The following is a 14,780-nucleotide window of genomic DNA, read 5'->3' on the forward strand; positions in this document are numbered from 1 at the left end:
CATGACCTAAAAGTCATTTGCCTTACAAAGGGTTAAGGGCCTTTAAAAATATATATTTTTATTACTAGTCTTAAGTGACAACTTTTGAATAGCGGTCCACTGTGTCCACTGTCTCTGAGAGGGTTAGGTTTCACCAACTATTGATTTGAATTTTGTCATTATACAAGTATAATGAGATTTAAAACTTCACCACAAAGTGCGCAAATGACAACAACAAATAAAAAATCAATAAATAATAATAACAAATAATCAACAAATAAATAAGTTTACCAATCCTTTACCACCCCTCTGAAAGAATTCTGCAATAGCCACTGTTGAAATTGCTTTAAAAAAAATTATATTCTGAGGCTATTGAACAATAATGATCCTGCGCAACCTGAATTGGGTGGCCTGGCGATTGAGTGGTTAGCGGTCGGCCTCACAGTGGGGGTCCTGGGTTCAAATCCAGGTCGGTCCACCTGTGTGGAGTTTGCATGTTCTCCCTGGGCCTGTGTGGTTTTTCTGCAGGTACTCTCGTTTCCACATTCCAAAGACATTTATGGTAGGCTGATTGGACACTAAATTGCCCCTAGGTATGAATGAGCGTGACTTGTTGTTTGTCTCCTTGTGCCCTGTGATTGGCTCGCCACCAATTCAGGGTGTCCCCTGCCTTTGGCCTGAAGTCAGAGCTGGGATAGGCTCCAGCACCCCCTGCGACCCTAGTGAGGATAAAACAGTTTAGAAAATGAAAAAACAAAAACCATTAAAACCAAATGAAAGGGGAAAAAACAGGTGACCTTTAACTGTCGTGTTGTTGTTTTTTTTCCGGGTCATAACTTACTCGCCTGCGTTGATTTGGAAAACATCTTTAATACTTTAATCTCCAAATCGTTGCGCTATATGAGCTAAGTTTCCCGTGACAAGTCATGTATATTGTGTTGAATGGGTACGCTTGTTGTGCAAGTGAAGTACTCCTGGCTGCACTGCAGACTTTGCCTGGCGTTTGAGAGGTAAGGGGGCGTGTCTGTGTCCATACGGGTATTTACCTCGCCGAGCCTGAGCAGAGGCGGGAAATGGCGCCTGTTAACAGCGGTGTGTCATTTCAGAGACAGCCATTGAGTAGATTAGAATTCTAGCCCCACAACACGAAAAAACAACCGTCTCTACTAGGATGGCTCTTTGATCGCGAGCGGTCATTTCGAACAACAGAGGGACAACGTTAAGTAAGTAGCAAGCCACAATATTCACATTTGCCTCGCGTTTTACGTAATGTTGGCCAACGACAAGCTAAATATTTTCCTTTCCTGCCTGTGCACATCTGCTAGCCTGAAGCATTTTTTTTCGAGGAAGCCAAGCTGGCTCTATGCTAAATGTGCTAAGCTAAGTAACGTAGCTTCGGAAAGCTAACTACGGCCTTTCGGTGGATACAGCTATTTTTTAACTAGCGTGGCCACATTTGAACGTCATTGGCTTCAGTCTCTAGTGCATAAAATGCCATTTGCATCACGTAAATGCGCTGTTGTACAAAAGGTTGTTAGTTTTCGCGATCTGTTCTTGTAACTTGCCGTAGGGAACGCGAGCAGATGCATTCCACGACTGAACTTCGCTGCTTTACGGAGATCTTTTCACTATTCATTGGGTCAACTTACTTCTGCATAACGATAAATGTCTTCCCCAGTCTCCGATTTTAACAAGGGCCAGCTATTTTCCATTTTTTGCTATGCCATTTCATACAAAAATACTGTTCAATGATAAAATTCACATGGAGTTGTTAGGAAGCCCGACTTTCGATGTTTGACAGCCTCAGCCACCATTTTCACACATGCAAATTTTAGGGAGTGGAAGCCTAACAATGTCTATAAACTGGTTGTCACTGATCGTTTAATGTTTTGTCACTTAAATCAGTAGTTAGGTCGTTTAACCCGGAATGCCGCATCGGCTTGCTCGCGCTAATATTTGCTTAATATTGGCCATTATAGTTTGCTTGGGCATCCCTCAATAAATGACCTTATTCAATACGCGTATTAACATTAGGACATAAGTTTACGTGTGAGTAATAAACACGCGCAACCGCGCAAAGTCGTCAATCACAGTCCTTTCGACGCAAAATAGACTTGACACGATTCGCCGTGTTTTGCCTGGTAACCGAGGTTTGCTTGCAATCGGAATTAGTGGAAAAAGGACCAATGGTCGGAGATGTGATGTAGTTTGTGCGTTACAACGTTATTCGCGACTCGAATCGCTTTTTAGACGACCTAACTGCTTCAAAGCTCGATTTTGCCGTGGCTAATGTTAGTTAGCCAGTTTGTTTGAAGCGTTTTCCTATTTCCCGCTCGCTTGCCTCCCCCCAGCTTCCACTATGTGCATAACTGTTGCGCGTTACAATAATCCCATATTGATGACACATGCAGATGCAGTCGTTCTACAGATGTTTACTCATTATTAAAAAAAAAAAACCTGTTACTGCTCATCTCATTTTCGGAACCGCTTTATCCTCATTAGTGTCGTGGGGGGTACTGGAGCCTATCCCAGCTGACTTCGGGCCAGAGGCAAGGGACACCCTGAATTGGTGGCCAGCCGATCGCAGGGCACAAGGAGACAGACAACCATTCACACTCACATTCATACATAGAGGCAATTTAAAGTGTCCAATCAGCCTACCGTGGATCTCTTTGGAATGTGGGAGGAAACTGGAGTTCCTGGAGAAAACCCACGCAGGACCGGAGAGACCATGCAAACTCCACACAGGTGGACCGACCTGGATCTGAACACAGGACCCCCACTGTGAGGCTGACGCGCTAACCACTCATCCACCGGCCCGCCCCTGTTACAGCTCATTTGATGTAAAAATTCCAAAACACTATAGATTGACACATGCCGGTCGGTACAAGTCGCATTTAACTCTATTAACTTGCTGCCTGCCATTCGCAAAAATACATGAAAAGATATTAGATCCCTCGATCCCCCGAGATTCCTGTCCGATATGAATGTTATAAAAAAAGTAAAAGAAATTGGTCGATAAATGGTTAAATTGGGAGGTGCAATCCATTTTAATTCGGAGGGCTGACAGCGACCATTCAGATCAAAATGCATTGGATGTCGAGTGCCATCAATGCCAGCCAATGAGTTAAGGTCTTGTTTACGCATTGGTCGTAATGTGGAGGATTTTTTTTCTTTTTTATATACAGATGCTCCCCTACTTACGAACGAGTTAGGTTCCGAGCGATTGTTCATAAGTTGAATTTGTTCGTAAGTTGTTTCAGTGCTATATTTTGTATTATAATATATGTTTAAGGCCTATATAAGTATATTGAAGGTTTATATAAGTGCATTTGTATGTTTAAGGCTTGTATAAGTAACCTGCATTGGTTTGTACTGAAAAAAACATTTAACAAACGATCGTCGAACGATTCAAGTTGTATGCCCGTGCAACGCTCACCATTTTCTCACCCGCATCAAGCTTCTTTATTATTGCCACTTTCGTTTCAAATGAAATGGCTTGCCTCTTCCTTGCACTACCTCCCTCACTAGAAGCCTTTCGCTTTTCACCAACCATATTGAATAATGGATGCACGAGATATTTAATGATAAATATGTTCTTTGCACACTGGAGATGCGTTCACGCACTTGCGCACTGCAACGAACTGGGCAGAGGAAGGTGGATGCTGGGTGAGCTGAGCTCTCACAGCGCCAGGCGTCGGTATTAGCGGCGGAAAGAAGCACTACAAGAAGTAGCCGAAAGAAGCCAGGCTCACAGAACAAAGAAAGTTGTTAAAACATTAAAGTAAAAAGTATAAAGTACAAAGTAAAGTAAAGAGGAATGTATTAAGAAATGTTAAACTGTAATTTCAAAAAAGATAGAAGGGCTGTAAACCACGAAAAACATAAGAATATACAGAGCTACTGTCACTGGCTTCCGCGTGACGGCACCATCTTGGAGAAAAAAAAAGGGGGAAAAAAACCTATGCGCAGACATGTTCGTATGTACCGTTGTTCGTAACTCGAATGTTCGTAAGTAGGGGAGCGTCTGTATACATAATGACTTGGCATCACTCGGAGACACCATTTGTTGTCAGCTTTTTGGATTTCCATAAATAAAAGCTGAAAAACATTGAATATACTGTCATGTTCTCTATGAAAGTGGGTTATCCTAGGATATGCCCAGACACATTATGAGTCAGTCAGCTGCTGTTATGCAAGCGCAAGAAGCTACAATTTTTGTTGTCCACCTTAAATTTGCCACGTGCACGATTGCAGTGAGCAAGAAGTTTCTGCTTTCTAGGCATTGTTTATATCGGAAATTCAACGTAAAGCCCCCTGCTCTAATTATATTAGAATAACTTTTCAATGTAAGTCCTAAGGCATGTGTACAGTGAAAGATCTATTGTGGTGTGTTTTGACTGTACTAATGAAAGTCAAGCCAGCTGTGGCTGCCGTGATGTAAGTGAAATGGGATGTTGAATACATCCAGATGTTTGTAGCCAACCGATCTAGTCCGACTAAAATATACAAAGCTACACCCGCTTATGCTTGGTTATTTTAAAGTCACAAAAGTGGTTGTTTAAATTTCAAGATATCGTTGGGTTGTCTTGTGTTATATAAGTATTAGTAAAACTAAAATGGCCTCCTGATGGTGTAGTGCAGGGGTGTCAGACTCGGGTTGGTTCGCGGGCCGCGTTAACATCAACTCGATTTCATGTGGGCCGGACCGTTTTAGATATAATATTTAGATTTTTTTTATAAATGTATTAAAAGAACTGGATTAAAAGCCCTGAATATTCCGTTTTTTATAGATCTAAAACAATGTTTATTTTAGCTTTTTTTAAAATATATTTTTAGATTTTACAAAATGATTTTTGAACTAAAAACACAGAAAAAAATGATTAAAAAATTACAATTATTGATTTAAAAGGGGGAAAATCAGGAAATATAATATACATCTATACTCTTCATTTTAATTTGATCCTAAAACAGAAAGTCGGCACTCATGATTTACTTTCCTGGGCCACACAAAATGATGTGGCGGGCCAGATTTGGCCCCCGGGCCGCCACTTTGACACATGTGGTGTAGGCGGTCACTCGGCTGACTTCGGTACATTGGATCGATTCCTGCTTTGTTGTGGTATGATTGGGCGTGTGAATGGTTGCCTGTCTCTTTGTGTGCCCTACGCCTGACTGGCAACCAATCCAGGGTGTAGTAAGCCTTTCAACCGAAGTTCGCTGGGATAGGCTCCAGCAACCCCGCTACACTTGCGATGATGCGTGGTACTGAAGATGAACGAATACTGAAAATCATTTTGATGGCCTATTTGGGAGATAATTGGCCAACAAAGAGCACCTTACCATTACAGAGGGAACACCAGAAGTATTTGTATTTTTATCAGAATCATGCAGTTTCGCTAATAATCTTATTAGATGTTTACATTTTCCAGTTTACTGTTTAATTTAGTTTTTTTTCCCCCTTTTCAAAAAGACTTACATGTGACTGCTATAACGATGAGGCTGAGAATGCGTAAGGCGTCTCAGCAGCCGATCCCCAGTCTGCCGACTCGCCCATCTCGAACCAAGAGAAGGCATTCCGATGTAGAGGAGGACACACCTACCAGTGGTGGGAGGGGCTTGTTCTCAACGATCAAAAAGTTCATCAGAGGAAATACTGTTAAGGTAAAAAGAATGTACCTGCATTCTTTGCAACCAGTGTCAGTGTTTGTTTTGTGTTGCATAATTAGATTCATTTTGTAAAACTGTATTAAGCATTGTCTTCTGCCCAAAAGCAGTTTGGGATATACCTTTTTTGACATATCCAACATTATAAAATAAGCGTCAAAGTTTAGTGAACTTTCAAGGTCTTTTAAGCTCGTCTGCCAATGGTTATTTTACAAGATGACAATGCTTTTTCAGAGTTTCCCCACATTTTTAATGCATCCACAACGAGTTCTTTACATAATTCCTAAATTGTGAGTTTTTCTTGCCGCTAGATTCTGGACAGCTTCACGCCGTGCAGTTTATTTAGCAATTTATTCTGTAATGTTAGGTTGTCCAATTATTAATCAGAAATGCAAACCAAATGAAAGAAAAAATCTTAAGTGGTACGAGAAAACATTTATTTCAGATACACTTATTAAATACTGATACATTTGATATATTTTCTATTTCCTCATAATGTAAAAATGTGCAATCTGTGTGACTTTCCTGATGCTTTTTAGGTGACCCCAGCCAAGAAGGCTCGTCTGCACTGTGATGTGGACAACAATCTGATCACCTCCACTCCGGACACCAACACTGCACATAGCGTTGGCAGAAAAGGCTCCGTCAATGGATGTGAGTGACACAAAAGAAATTGATGCAATTTCATTTATTTCAATAACAACTCCTAGTACTTGTACAGTACTTTCTTAAGTGTTATCTCAATCACCTTGGATGCTTTGCAGTGGCAACCAATCATGACAGGAGTAAGGAAAAGCCCAATGGCAGTCTGGAGGAGACAACTGCTGCAGAGGTGGTCACAAGCCCCCCCAGGACAACCCTTCTTGGGACCATCTTCTCTCCTGTTTTTAACTTCTTCTCACCAGCTAAAAATGGTAGGCTTGTGCATTTAGATATTCAGGGTGTTGTTGAAATAAAAATAAATTCATGGATGAATAGAGTTCACAACTCTTGCTCAATCAAGCCCCAACAAACATAATTTTCTTTGTCCTGGAATGCCTTTACTTTTAAGTGTTAACATTTTGTCATCCATAGTTTAGCATTATTAGCAGTCATTAAAATGACTTTGATCTGAACAGCTTCATCCGGATCGGACTCTCCAGACCAAGCTTTGGAGGCTGAGGAAATTGTCAAGCAGCTGGAAATTGAACAAGCGGTCGAAACGCCTGCCAGCAAAGCCACATCTACGCAGGAACTATGTACCACCACTAACTTCTACTCAAGCGTATCCCAGCTACCATCTTTGCATCCCCCTCACGTTCCTGATGGGTACACTACAGTAGAACATCGAGAGAGTGATGCTGATCTTCCACCGCTCACTGGTGCGTCTCATAGCCTTAAAGAGAGATCTATGAAGTAACTGTTTTTGTATGCCGATACCTCTTTTGAGTTCAAAACAAAGTTTCACCATGTTTATTATTTTCACAGCTCCAGGATCCAGTCCAGATATGGTATACATGAACCCTCCTCACACTGTAGTACATCCAGAACCAACTTATGAAGAAGACTGGGAAGTCTTTGACCCGTAAGTGGAAATTATGGGCCTCAATATTCGGTGACAGAGCTCTCGCTCTCTGAAATGACTGTCAGTACAAATCATCTGGTTTAACGTTTCAGAAAAAAAGGATGCGGTGATGCAGGAAAGATTTTAGTGCGTTTTCTTTTAAGACTTCTAGTCCCACAAGAGAAATTTGGTTCACCGTATGCTATCCATTTTATCTTGCAAACCAGACCAAACACACTCCTTTGAAAGGGGGTTGGTTTCTTCCTTTCTTTAAAGGTGTAAGCACGGTATAAGTAATGTTGAGAATAATTGACGTTATATAGGTGAGCAGAAGGGACACCGTTGGAGGGAGTGTGTGTATTTAATCTTTGAAGTTTTGATAGCACACGGTAGCTTTACATGATAACATTTTAATTTGGGTTTTAAGAAAGAACAATGTCTCCTTTAAATAATACTGAAGAGAAGCAATTTATGCTCCAAAGATAACTTGACTATCAATGTATTTATTAAAAAACAATTTGATTATTTTTTCATAAACAGTTCAGATCTAATCAGAATTAATAATTAAGTAGTTTTGATATAACCTCCATTGTTAAAAGCCAATTGGCCTAGCATTAGTTAGGACTGGCTAAGTGTGACCAGGGTAGTTTTTTTTTCCTGCAGAATTTACTCCTGTGGTCATTCATATTCTTAATTATTACTAAATACAGAGTGCCTGATTCTCCTCTTGTCATGCCATTCAAATATGTTTTTCTTTTGGTTGAACTAATTTTTATGATCACTAACCGTGTGTCATGTGATTCTCTTCAGGTATTTCTTCATCAAGCATGTCCCTCCATTAACAGAAGAGCAGCTTACTCGGAAACCAGCCCTTCCATTGAAAACTCGTAGCACGCCGGAATTCTCTCTGGTCCTAGATCTGGTCAGTTACAAAATACACAATTTTAATTTTGGGCTTCATTTATTTATTTATTTCAATCTGTTTATGTACTTGTATTTTCCCCTAATTTTTTTCAAGGATGAAACACTGGTTCACTGCAGTTTAAACGAGCTAGAGGATGCAGCCCTTACCTTCCCTGTTCTCTTTCAGGATGTCATATACCAGGTAACTGATGGCGTATACACACGTTTAGAGTGTTCTCAATCCAAATTTGGAAATGTCTTCGATAAATAAGACTGATGTTTTCTGGTTCATAATCCAAACTGGTTGTTAATTGTCACAATGCTGCACAAAGACTTTGTATGTTTATTGTAGTGTTTCTCATTTCATTTGCAGGTGTACGTGCGCTTGAGACCATTTTTTAGAGAGTTTTTGGAACGGATGTCTCAAATCTATGAGGTAATTATAGCCCGATTGTTAATATTTTATCCCTGATACATCCATTTGATACAATATTGCATTTTCCCTTTCCAGATCATCCTTTTCACAGCATCTAAAAAGGTGTATGCGGACAAACTCCTCAACATTTTGGACCCTAAGAAGCAGTTAGTGCGGTATGCTGTTTCTTTGTCTTAAATAATTTGTGTGGCATTGTGGTTGCAATTTCTTGATTGTTTTCTTTTCTCTCCTTGTAAATGTAACCCTCTTTCCTGTCGTTCCTCATTGTAAACCGTAGACACAGGTTGTTTCGGGAGCATTGCGTCTGTGTCCAGGGAAACTATATCAAGGATCTCAACATTCTTGGCAGAGATCTGTCAAAGACCATCATCATTGACAATTCACCGCAAGCCTTTGCATACCAGGTGAGTGGAGAGAAACTCAAATATTCATTGTCGTTCATTAAAGACAATTGGAATTTAACAATGTGGTTGCTTAATAAGATGACACTGTAATTGTCATTTGTTAAAACGGGTCTAAATCCAGCTTTCCCTTAAACATTTTACTTTGTTAAATATTGCTTTGTGTTTAACATCTTTACCAAAAGTATTCAAGGCCTTTTTAATGCTAATGCACAAATTTGATAGAAGCTGTTTCATTTAACCCTAAATGATGAAAAATATATAGCACCTTTAACCTTATTGACAATTTTGTTGTCAAAACAACTCAGGCATTTGATTAAAACAACTGCACATTTATAAGCATGTTGATTGATGTTTCTATCAATTTGATTGGTAATTGCTTCACCACTCAATATGGATCCAGATCAATGTATCATAATACAGGAACGCTGGCATGCTCTTGCCAAACGTCATAACCAATATACACTGTATGTCACACACCGAAATAGTCAAGGGAATGGGGGTGAGGTCAGCTCTTAGCATATTCGAACATTAACTTTTACTCCCACTCACAGCACTTCTTTGTTCCAACCTGCTTCTTCTCAGTCTTGTGTTTTGATATTTTTCTAGGTCTAGATATATTGAAAGAAGTATTGTTGTATTACACAACACAATTTGCCTCTGCTGTTGTTCTCAATTAGGACACTTGGTGTCGTAGTTGTTCTGTAAACCAGCGGTCCCAACCTTTTTCTCAACGCGGACCGGTAAAGCTCTTTCTATCTTCTCGCGGACCGGCTCATGGCGACAACTTAAGACAAAATTGTGTGGGGGTGGGGCCGGTGCACAAACGACACCCACGACGGCAAAAAAACAAAAACAAATCCCAAGCATAATAGCAATTATTTATTATTATACTTATAACAACTTTTCTCATTGTAGGAGGGCGAGATTGAAAACGTTAATATTTTTTACTCTGACGGACTGGCACTAGGTAGCTCGCGGACCGGTGGTTGGGGACCACTGCTGTAAAATTATCATCTTATGTCTGTATTTTTATTTATTTTTTAAAGTGAACATTATTTTTTGCTATAACATGTTTGATGGCTTTTATTTGTCATTTGCGACCTTGATAAGATGGTTCAGGATTGGAAATTCTGACATTTTAATCAGATTATGAGCATTTTTGTATTAAATTATTCCTTTAATAATTTAACACAAACAAAATCGACATGATAGTAAATTATCATTGTACTCATGTTAAAAAAAAAAAATCAAAATTCCAGTACTACTTGGAAGGTATAATTTCTTGGTTGTCAGTTCACAGATTAAGAAGATTAAAAAATGTTTATAAAATAAATAATAACATTATTTTGGGGCATTACATTTGAAACCTTAATGGTGTTTTTCATTTTAATCTATTTTTCCCCCATAGTTGTCCAATGGAATTCCCATCGAAAGTTGGTTCATGGACAGGAATGACAATGAGCTGCTAAAGTTAGTACCCTTCCTTGAGAAGCTGGTTGAGATGGTAAGATGTCTTTGTTATCAATCTGTCAGCCATCATAACTGTTTATTTATTAATTTGTTTGAGGCATTCAGTTGCTGAAAATTTGTCGCTGAAAGTGGGTTTTTGCGTTCTGTCCAAAAGACCCATTCTATAACTAATACACCCAAATCAGGACATTCTGATGTCTTTAAATATATATATATATATTTATATTTATATTTATATATATATATATTTATATATATATTTATATATATATTTATATATATATTTATATATATATTTATATATATATATATATATATATATATATATATATATATATATATATATATATATATATATATATATATATATATATATATATATATATATATATATATATATATATATATATATATATATATATATATATATTTTTTTTTTTTAATCAATTACTCTGGCACGTGTTGGTTGCAGATGTGCTCTTGCCCATATTGATACATTTCCTGCACAAACCAGTAGGGGGTTCTATGCAAGGTGACCTTGACCCCCCAAAAAAGAAGTGAGGTGGCTGGATAATGTTTGCAGTAATGCATATTTCATAAAATTCCTTTTTGGCACTGTTATTTCTGTCTAGAAAGGGGTTAAAAAAAAGTCTTTCAGATCCAAATAACAATTTGAGTCACGTTTCGGACAAAATATTTGGGCCACGGAATTTTCGTTGATATAAAGGTTTTTGATTGACTGATTTAAAAAAATATGCTTAAACATTATGGAAGAAAGGACAAGCACTAGCCTTTTTCTCTAGGTATATTTGGTTTTGTTTTCAGTTTTCTACTGAAATTGGAGGCCTGCCCATTTCTGCCTTGACTCATAATGATACTTCTTTCACAGGATGAGGATGTGCGGCCACATGTTCGGGAGAGATTTCGTCTTCATGACATGTTACCTCCTGATTGAACTCCAGTCCTTCAAATGGGTTTTACAAGGAAGGACTAAAAAACGTGTTTGTAAAAAGCCGCTTCAATCATTATCATTGCATTTTATTTTCCTTTTATAACTCACTGTTGCTTAAAAAAACACTATCTGTTCAGAAAGACAAGTTTTAAAGAAATGTTTGAAATTTTTTAAAATGTACACATGTAAAGAAACACACTTGGAAGACTGGCCAGTCCTCTTTTTTTTTTTTTTCTTTTTCTCTCCCCTCTTTTGTTGGACTCCGGCTATGGAGCAGGCTGTTGTCTCCACCACTAAAGCAATGTTTTGGTGCTTGCTTTGTGGCTTCTATACAGTACACCAACCAATAAGAGGAACTCAAAAATCTGAGGCATGGAATCTAAACACACCCCTGGTGCTGAAGCTGTTGACACTCCTGTCTCCACAGGACAGACTGGCCTGTAAAATCAATCTTTATTTGTGTTTACTCTTTGCCACACTCAACCCAGTTAGTTGTTGAGCAAACTTTGTAGCCTGTTAATCGTATGCATTCTGCTTTAGGTGGATGAGGTTATAATGTTCCTTTTGTTTTAGTAAACCAATGTTTGTTGTTTTTAAGCGAGTGTTTTACCTTTCAAGTGTTTTGGAAGGAGTCGTGGAAATGTTAACACTAAACAGGTCAAATCTATTTTCAGAAGCGTAAATCATTTTGACTCATGGGACATAGCACAACTCTTCTAAAACACATTCTTTGTAGATCTTTGAGGGCCTTCACATTTGAATCGATGTGTGTCAATGCTGCCGCATTTGACTTATCAGTCAGTATTGTTTTTAACTCTTAATTCAGTATTCTGTTTTAATCACGGCCCTGGGACTTTCAGATGTGTTAATGCAGTGATGATTATCAATAGACGAATGACAATGTAGCATGGCCGGGGTCTCCTGACCTTTGGTCACAACCTCAGCCAGCCACGTATGGCACCAGCAACATACTCTGTTCCCAGTCAGCTTCACTGAACACCCTTTATGCCAGTACCAGGACCCTTTTTCTCCAGAACAATTTCAGCAGTGACACAGAGGACCATCACACATGGTAGATGTAATTGATGCACTCTGCAAGTTACTCTATGCTGGCTCGGCCCATCTGCTTCTCACGGTCCGCTTATTACTGGGTAATGTTTTCATTTCGTTTTGATCAAAGCACATAATTTTGCTGACCCAAATGTCAGCATTGCTCTATGTTACTCATTGTGCCATATGATTCATTTCACAGCTTGTAGCAGTCCTTTTAAAGGTTAGATAAAGACAATCAGGCCCCCGAGTTCTGCAGAGTACCTCTCATTACTGCACATTGACATGCAGATCATTTGAGTACTCCTACTTGTGTCCCGTGTGCTAGATTTATCAGGTGAGCTGAGCTCTCATTGTTCTAACTCAGGGGTGGGCAAACTATTCCAGAAAGGGCCGCAGTGAGTGCGGGTATTTGTTCCGACCTATAAGAGGAAACCTTTCCATCAATCTGGTATCTTAGAAGTGCAATCAGTGGATTACAGCCACGTGTTTCATGTTTCAGCCGAAAGCTCATTGGTTAAACTGTTTGCGTTGAATCGGTTGCACCCACAGCGGCCCTCGAGGACTGGTTTGCCCACCTCTGTCTAAATGAATAATCCCTACTGTTGAGAATTTTGAATTATCAGCGTTAGTTGCCATCTATCATAGGGACCTGTCCGTATTTTTGCCTTCTGCATCAAAACTTGGTTGTGCTCCAGAAAATAGATTGAGCCTTTGTTCCTTGTAAAACTATTGGAGGGCATAATTACATAAGTACCGTCAAGTGCGTTGTGCCCACATGATGAATGTAAATTGTTGATGGCGTAACTTCCTCGGAATCTAGAACAAAGAGTAGCTGCAGCCTTCGGAAATAGATGTGGAGATGGAATTTTTTTCACAAAAAAATGATAAATTTTGAAATCCCGCATTGCTGCGCACATTTCTCTACCAATTCTTTGCCAATTTTCAGTACGCAAACCTCATTGGGAGTGCGTGATTGTTGTAAGTTTGAGTGGTTCTGTCGCAGCTATTTCTGAAGATCCTGGGAGAGGCGTTAGATGTGCATTGCCGGTTTATTGTACACTTGTGATACAATAAATGCCGTGTTGTGTTCAGAAAAAAAATCCTTAAAATAAGGAAACGTATTTTGTATCTTTCATTTTAAAAAGGCATGTCATATCTACTTTTCAAATGTATTAATGAAGATTAACTTCAGATGGAGTGTTTTTTTTTTCCTTTTAAAAATATTTTTATTTTAGCACAATGTCCGTGAACTGTTAAACTTAGCATGTAGAGGATACGGTTTACTTTGTGGGAAAAGTCCTGAGTTAATGTTTGATCAAGGCACTTTTTCTACAAAGACTTAAGTCTTTTTCAAGTGTATTAGAGTGACTTTAGGCTTTTCCCTGTCTAGAGTCGCCACAGCCAGTCACTTGAATGTTTTATTTGGCACAGTCTTTATGTAATTGTGTGCTGTTTTTTTTCCTATGTTTTGAGTTTTTTAAACCCTGCACCCTTCAATATCTGTTATGCTATTTTACTTGCAAGAATTATATGTCCAAAAGATGTATTTAAAATGTTTTAAGACATCTTTGTTATTAGCCACTAGGCTATGTACTATTGTAAAGTGTATATACAGTTACAAACAATTTCTGAAACAAAGTTTTAAAGTTAAAATCCTCTTCCTTGCTTTTATTTTTGTTTCTCTTGACTGTGTGAGAGATGCTTAGGTTATACAATTTCACATTTCAGTAGTTTAAAAAGTTGGCTGTCAAGATAGACTTTAAAAAACAGTTATGGATATTTATTGTGCTTTCCATTGAAATTTCAGGGAGAACTTAAGATGTTAACTACCGAACTATCTTTAAACAGTGAACTTTTAAATGCACCTCTACCTATTCAGAGTTTCACATGTGTGCACAATTTACTATATATGGTGTGGAGTTGCTACCCACTTCTAAAATACACTAAAAATATAAGAAAATGAAGATTTTTTTTGAAAAATAAGTTGACATAAATACAATTATTGCTGAGGTCTGGATGGAGAGTTTTGGGTTTTCAGTATTTATAACTATTTTTATTGGCGTTTGTAATTTTTGTCAGTATCAACATCACATGGACATAAAAGAGAAATACAAAGACTGACAGAGATAATGAGAAGACACGGAAGAAAAGTCAAACTATCTAGTAACATTTTTTATCTATATTTTTTTTTCCCTTTCCTTTCTATTTAACCCCTTACGCAAAAAAAGACTATAATCACTTAACTAGATTCTAGAGCAGGGGTGGCGAACAACTTGGACACAGAGCAAAAACTTTAAACTGTGAGAGCCAAAGAGCCACACCACCGAGTGACCTGGCAAAACAGACTGTCACACTTTTATATTACTAAAATTA

The 14,780-nt window shown here is 38.5% G+C and overlaps 1 protein-coding gene across 2 annotated transcripts; it reads left to right on the forward strand.

Moving 5' to 3' along the window:
- The first annotated feature begins 1,039 nt into the window (after positions 1-1,039).
- On the forward strand, positions 1,040-14,078 carry ctdspl2b (CTD (carboxy-terminal domain, RNA polymerase II, polypeptide A) small phosphatase like 2b). 2 transcript variants are annotated; one of them, XR_013298067.1, is made up of 14 exons: positions 1,040-1,202; positions 5,453-5,643; positions 6,186-6,300; positions 6,411-6,560; positions 6,765-7,007; positions 7,114-7,210; positions 8,000-8,111; positions 8,208-8,294; positions 8,466-8,528; positions 8,604-8,683; positions 8,806-8,932; positions 10,341-10,436; positions 11,292-12,505; positions 12,607-14,078. XR_013298067.1 is itself a non-coding variant. In XM_077591994.1 (13 exons), exons 2-13 carry the CDS (start codon positions 5,476-5,478, stop codon positions 11,355-11,357), a joined length of 1,404 nt encoding a protein of 467 aa, XP_077448120.1. In that variant the 5' UTR covers positions 1,040-1,202; positions 5,453-5,475; the 3' UTR covers positions 11,358-14,078. The 2 variants fall into 2 exon arrangements, 1 of the variants encoding a protein (XP_077448120.1); XM_077591994.1 differs by having other exon boundaries at positions 11,292-14,078.
- The last annotated feature ends 702 nt before the right edge of the window (positions 14,079-14,780 follow it).

The sequence above is a fragment of the Stigmatopora argus genome, chromosome 2 (assembly GCF_051989625.1).
Source record: "Stigmatopora argus isolate UIUO_Sarg chromosome 2, RoL_Sarg_1.0, whole genome shotgun sequence".
NCBI classification, from domain to species: domain Eukaryota; kingdom Metazoa; phylum Chordata; class Actinopteri; order Syngnathiformes; family Syngnathidae; genus Stigmatopora; species Stigmatopora argus.

Coding starts and splice junctions, on each gene's coding strand:
- ctdspl2b (XM_077591994.1), top strand. CDS start 5,476: ATGAGGCTGAGAATGCGTAAGGCGTCTCAGCAGCCGATCCCCAGTCTG. Junction 8,112..8,207: donor TCTCTCTGGTCCTAGATCTG/GTCAGTTACAAA, acceptor ATTTTTTTCAAG/GATGAAACACTGGTTCACTG. Junction 8,684..8,805: donor CCTAAGAAGCAGTTAGTGCG/GTATGCTGTTTC, acceptor TGTAAACCGTAG/ACACAGGTTGTTTCGGGAGC.